We start from the raw sequence: 5,512 nt of genomic DNA on the forward strand, positions 1-5,512 counted from the left end.
GTATATAGCTAGCTCACTACTGTGGATCACCTTATATAATCATGATCTCTTTCAAACTACTGCCTCTTTTACAAACACGATCAGATAGCAGAATTATGTTCGTGTTAGATTTAGCAATGGAAAGTGACATATATCTAGTCATTTGGCAATGGCAGCTATATCCTCTTCTTGCCAATTATTGTAATGAAACCAACAATCTCTCTGTTTCTCTCTCTCTCTGATTATAATGAAGAAAAAAATGGCTGGGGTAAAATCACTACAGTATCAGTCCTCGGGAATTTACTGCTGGATCATAAGTAGATTCGGAATCGAAGTTATTTAATTTGATGTCAGTCGATACTGGATTCCTCCCTCCCTCTGCTGATCACATTGGTGTGGGGTTTAATCGTCAGCGCATTAATTCTGCCATGAAAACTGCTACCCATGGCTCTTTATATATTGAAGCTCCTGCTAACCCCCAGCCACAGCATTCTACTACTAGTCTACTACTACTACTACTACTACAAACAACGACACAGAGAAAACAAAGGCTTAATTCTCTTCTTTCCTTATCTCCCTCCCCGACCAAGCTCGGAGAGAAATCTTCGACAGTATAGCAGCAGTAGCAGTTGCAGCAAAGCAGCAGCGTCTTTGATAGGAATATAATGGCCCAAATGTTGCTCTCGAGGAAAGCTGCATGCAACGCCCATGGCCAGGACTCCTCCTACTTCCTGGGATGGCAGGAGTACGAGAAGAACCCTTATGACCCCAACACGAACCCTACCGGAATCATCCAAATGGGTCTCGCAGAGAACCAGGTCTGTGTTATGTTCCTACGCCAGCTAGCTGCCATGCACGCCATGCATTCGACCAAATTCTGATGTCAGTCTCAATAATTTACTATATTAATTCTTCTTCCCGTCGTCGCAGCTCTCTTTCGATCTCATCGAGTCGTGGCTCGAGCGCCACCCCGACGCCGCCGGCCTTAGGCGAGACGGCGCTCTCGTGTTCCGCGAGCTCGCTCTTTTCCAGGACTATCACGGCCTACCACAATTCAAGAAGGTACGTACGTATATACATACGCGCGCGATCGAACGATCGAGTCGATATATAGTTAACTATCGATTCTTGCATGTGAATATAAATATTGCTTCGTGAAATTAATGCAGGCGTTGGCTGATTTCATGGGCCAGTTGAGAGGAAACACGGTGGAGCTGGAGTGGCGCAACCTCGTCCTCACCGCCGGCTCCACCTCCGCCAACGAGACTCTCATCTTCTGTCTCGCTGAGCCCGGCGAAGCATTCCTCCTCCCTACTCCTTACTACCCGGGGTAAGTTAATCGATTTGATTAATCGTAGTTTAATCACTTTTATGGAGCATAATTAATTATCGGTCATTAGCCTAATCGCTGACTAAGCATTCGACCTACGTGCGTGCATTTGGACAGGTTTGACAGGGATCTGAAATGGCGGACCGGCGCCGAGATCGTCCCCATCCATTGCTCGAGCTCCAATGGCTTCCGCATCACCAAGCGCGCCGTGGAGAAGGCCTACCGACAAGCTCGAAAGCAGAGCCTGCGCGTGAAGGGAGTTCTGGTCACCAACCCTTCCAACCCACTCGGCACCTCCCTCACCCGCGCCGAGCTCCGCACGCTGCTCGACTTCGCCCTCGCTAAGGACATCCACCTCATCAGCGACGAGATCTACGCCGGCACCGCCTTCGCCGGATCCCCCAGCGGCTTCGTCAGCGTCCTCGAGGTCATGCAGGGGCATCCCCTGCACTCCGACCTCGCCGACCGCGTCCACGTAGTCTACAGCCTGTCCAAGGACCTCGGCCTCCCGGGCTTCCGCGTCGGCGCGCTCTACTCCTCCAACCCGGCGGTGGTGGCCGCCGCCACCAAGATGTCCAGCTTCGGCCTCGTCTCCTCGCAGACGCAGTACCTCCTGGCGGCTCTGCTCTCCGACCGGGACTTCACCGCGCGCTACGTGGCGGAGAACAAGAAGAGGATCGCCGAGCGGCACGGCCGGCTCGTGGAGGGGCTCCGCCGCGCCGGCGTGGAGTGCCTGGAGAGCGACGCGGGCCTCTTCTGCTGGGTGGACATGCGCCACCTGCTGCTCGCCGACACCTTCGAGGCGGAGATGGATCTGTGGCGGAAGGTGGTCTACGAGGTGGGGCTCAACATCTCGCCGGGCTCCTCCTGCCACTGCGGCGAGCCGGGCTGGTTCCGCGTCTGCTTCGCCAACATGACTGCCGAGACCCTCGACGTCGCTCTCCGCCGCCTCGAGGACTTCGTCTCCTCCTCCGGCCGAGGCGGCGGCGTCCACTCCGCAACCGACGGCCGACCGAGGGGGCCGATTCGCCTCGCAAGGTGGATGATTGGGCTATCGTCGTCCTGCGATCGCAGATGCGAGAGAGGATATTAATTAGTTAATTATCGCAGTAGTGGGAATGCGCATGTGATTATAAATATGTCCATTATCTTTTGTTCCCTGTTTCTTCTCCACAAAAGATATAGAACACTTCTTCTTTTTTAATTTATTTTAGAATTTCTTTTCTTTTCTTTTCTTTTTTTTCCTTGGAGCATTATTGATTTGGAAGTGCCCAAGGTTTCACTTTCATGTGAGGACTTGGTTTTGAGTATCTTTGTTTGTTGAGTATGGAGAGAAGAAGCTTGTTGTCTTTCAAATGGAGAGTTATTTAATTTCATGTATTTGACTTCGTTATCTAATTTATGTAGATCACTATTGATATAAACAATTAAACATCTTTATAACTATTTGCTTAATTTATATATGTCCTAATTTTTTTCTAAAAAAAAATCAAATCATAATAAAATAGTTGATCTTTCTTAGAGATGCATGCATAATAATTATCTCTTAGGGCATCCTTATTAGTTTGCTCTTCAAAAAGTGTAAATCCACCTCTCACATATCATTAATTATATCAGCACTTTCCTTTTATTAATACACATTTATATTCATTTTAATATTAACACTTATTATTAATACACTTATATATGCTTTATTTGGGAGCAGGTGAGGGAAGGAGAAGGAAAGGTAAATAAGTGGAAGGTAATTTAGAACCTTGTCTAGAAAGGAGTGAGGGAAGAGGAGGGAAGGGTAAGTTTTAACCTTCTATACCCATGAAAAGGAAGATTTTCTTACACTCCAATTTGAGGTGTAAGGAAAGGAAAGAAACTCTAAATATTGTTTGTTCCAATTTTATCTGTATTTTAAAATATTAATTATTAACTTATTTAATCTAAATTTTTTTAATTTTTCTCACTGAGCATGATATTTTTGCTCCTTTCTTATATCATTAAATTTTTATAGAAATACATGTAAAAATAATGATTTATCCTTTGTTATACCAAAGTATACAGATTTTATATTTCGTATGCTTATTGTATGTCTACTCATTATTTTTTAAATTTTTATTTATTTAAGTCATAAATATTAATTTTAGTTGGTCTCACAAAGTGATTTTGACAAGAAAAATCTTACATCCATAGGTTTAATGAGCTATACATATTTTTTTCACATGTAGATTTATTATAAAAAGTAAGGGTATTTTTATATTTTATATATTTAACTTTCATTTCCTTTCTTTTCCTCCTAAACAAGGTAATACATATTACGTTAATAAACCTTCCCTTCCTCCCAAACAAGGAGAGCATAAATATTTTCCTTCCCTTCCTTTCCCTCCCTTCTCCTCCTTTCCCCTTTCGTTAGTGAACCTTCTCTCACCCCATCCAAATAGAGTGTTATTCACATCAACTGCGTTCAACGAATTGAATATCATTGTGTGAGTGCTATAATGCTCATCCATATTAATACTCATACATTAACATCAAGATGGATACTCTTAATTGTATAGGAACTCAAATCTTTCAAAAAATTATAGCAAATCTAAACTTTAGCATTGCTGGATATTGTAAGATCACAATGCATTTTTTTCCCCCAATTTGTAATTTTTGTTTCCAACTAAAAGATGGTTTCTATATACTTGAAAATGAAGAAAAAATTGACTTTGTGACATAGTTTCCTTTTCTAATCTCTCTTTGACTTTTGACAAAAGAATAGTTACTAGTCAAACTTGATGGATGGGGTTAGTGACACATTAATTGCTATGAGGACACTCTCTACAATTATTCAATCTAAATAAAGAGAAGAAGAAGAAAAAAAATCATATTGGTGGTCCAAGATCAACAAATCATTGAGACGTAAACATTAATTGTGTTCTTATTAAGATATCCACAAATACTTTAAATTGAATCGAAATGTGCATTTACCTTCAAGTTCAAAACATAATATTATAACTACTCGAATTTATTCTCTAGGAACCAAAATAGATTTCATCTATCTATATTTATTAATCACTATATAATTGTCACTAAACTAAACGTTCATATAATCTTCAATGGAGCGTGCAGTTACAAGTAAATGGGCCCATCACATGATTGGAAATAACTGCCTGGAACCGGCCCATCATGAGCATCCATGCCTCATTAATGAAAATGGCTGCGTTTCATATCTCAATCATCGAGATTCGATCACGATCGACCATTTTTTTTCATATATATTGTTTAGATTTAAGTTTACGAAGCGGTAAGATTGGTCGGCGCCTGCGAAATCTATGTCTTTCCGCCGCCGGGTTCGCCGTTGACGAAATCGCGTTGACTCTGGCAAGATTTAGTTGTCGGCTGATTAACCTCCGACCGGCCGTCCGTGATTTAATTTAACGTGTTTTCCTTTTCGGTACAAATTCGTTGGTCGAGAATCTTTGCTTTATTTATTTCCACAATTCTTTTAGTAGAAATTAAAATTTAATAAATAAATACTAAGTCGGTCTTCTTCTAGACCAACCGAAAATCTTCGACAACATGAGCGTGTCTGATCCACGCGTTGCTCCGAGTGAACGGGAGCGACATCGAAGCGAGCACATTAATTGCCGTCGGTGGGGGCGACCAGAAAAATTACCTTGTCACTGAAGAAATTAAATTTTTTTAAAAGATTCATGTGGATTGTTCATGTAATTTTTGAGTTCGAATAGATTAATTTAGTTAAAAATATTTCATTGTGTTACAAATATATAGATTTACACCTACCTACCTTGTTGTGGCCCCATCATTGATGGCGTTCATGTTGGGCTGACATGGGAAGGCGATTCTCTTCGGATCCTCCTCGACTTCGAGGAGCCTAAAAATAATTTTAATAGAAATAAAATTAAAATTAAAAAAAAATTAATAAAAGGAGGAGGTTGGGAATCGGAAGTTTGGTACCTGAATGTCTGGAACTGACGAGGACTGGAGCTTCCATTTGCCTTCATGAATGCGGTCGGTAGAGCTTCCTTGCGCAAACACGCCACGCCTGACGGTCTCGGCTCCACCGGGACAGTCGCTCGCCGCCCTCAGGTGCTCTCTTGTTGGCTGGCCCTGGCCATCACGGCACGAGATCAGATCCCACTGCCGCGGCACCGTGCCGTGCCTCACATGGACACTGTCCCATGCTGCCACAACGTGCGTTTCTCACAC

At 43.0% G+C, this 5,512-nt stretch overlaps 1 protein-coding gene across 1 annotated transcript; it reads left to right on the forward strand.

Annotated features, from left to right (window-relative positions):
• The first annotated feature begins 644 nt into the window (after positions 1–644).
• LOC141829978 (1-aminocyclopropane-1-carboxylate synthase 1-like) lies at positions 645–2,402 on the forward strand. Its single transcript, XM_074717440.1, has 4 exons — positions 645–797; positions 910–1,041; positions 1,149–1,309; positions 1,427–2,402. Exons 1-4 carry the CDS (start codon positions 645–647, stop codon positions 2,400–2,402), a joined length of 1,422 nt encoding a protein of 473 aa, XP_074573541.1.
• Positions 2,403–5,512: the final 3,110 nt, after the last annotated feature.

Source organism: Curcuma longa, chromosome 5 (assembly GCF_044706935.1).
Source record: "Curcuma longa cultivar G26 ecotype Majalengka, Jawa Barat chromosome 5, ITB_CL_G26_1.1, whole genome shotgun sequence".
Taxonomy (NCBI): Eukaryota; Viridiplantae; Streptophyta; class Magnoliopsida; order Zingiberales; family Zingiberaceae; genus Curcuma; species Curcuma longa.

Coding starts and splice junctions, on each gene's coding strand:
- LOC141829978 (XM_074717440.1), top strand. CDS start 645: ATGGCCCAAATGTTGCTCTCGAGGAAAGCTGCATGCAACGCCCATGGC. Junction 1,042..1,148: donor GCCTACCACAATTCAAGAAG/GTACGTACGTAT, acceptor AAATTAATGCAG/GCGTTGGCTGATTTCATGGG. Junction 1,310..1,426: donor CCTACTCCTTACTACCCGGG/GTAAGTTAATCG, acceptor GCATTTGGACAG/GTTTGACAGGGATCTGAAAT.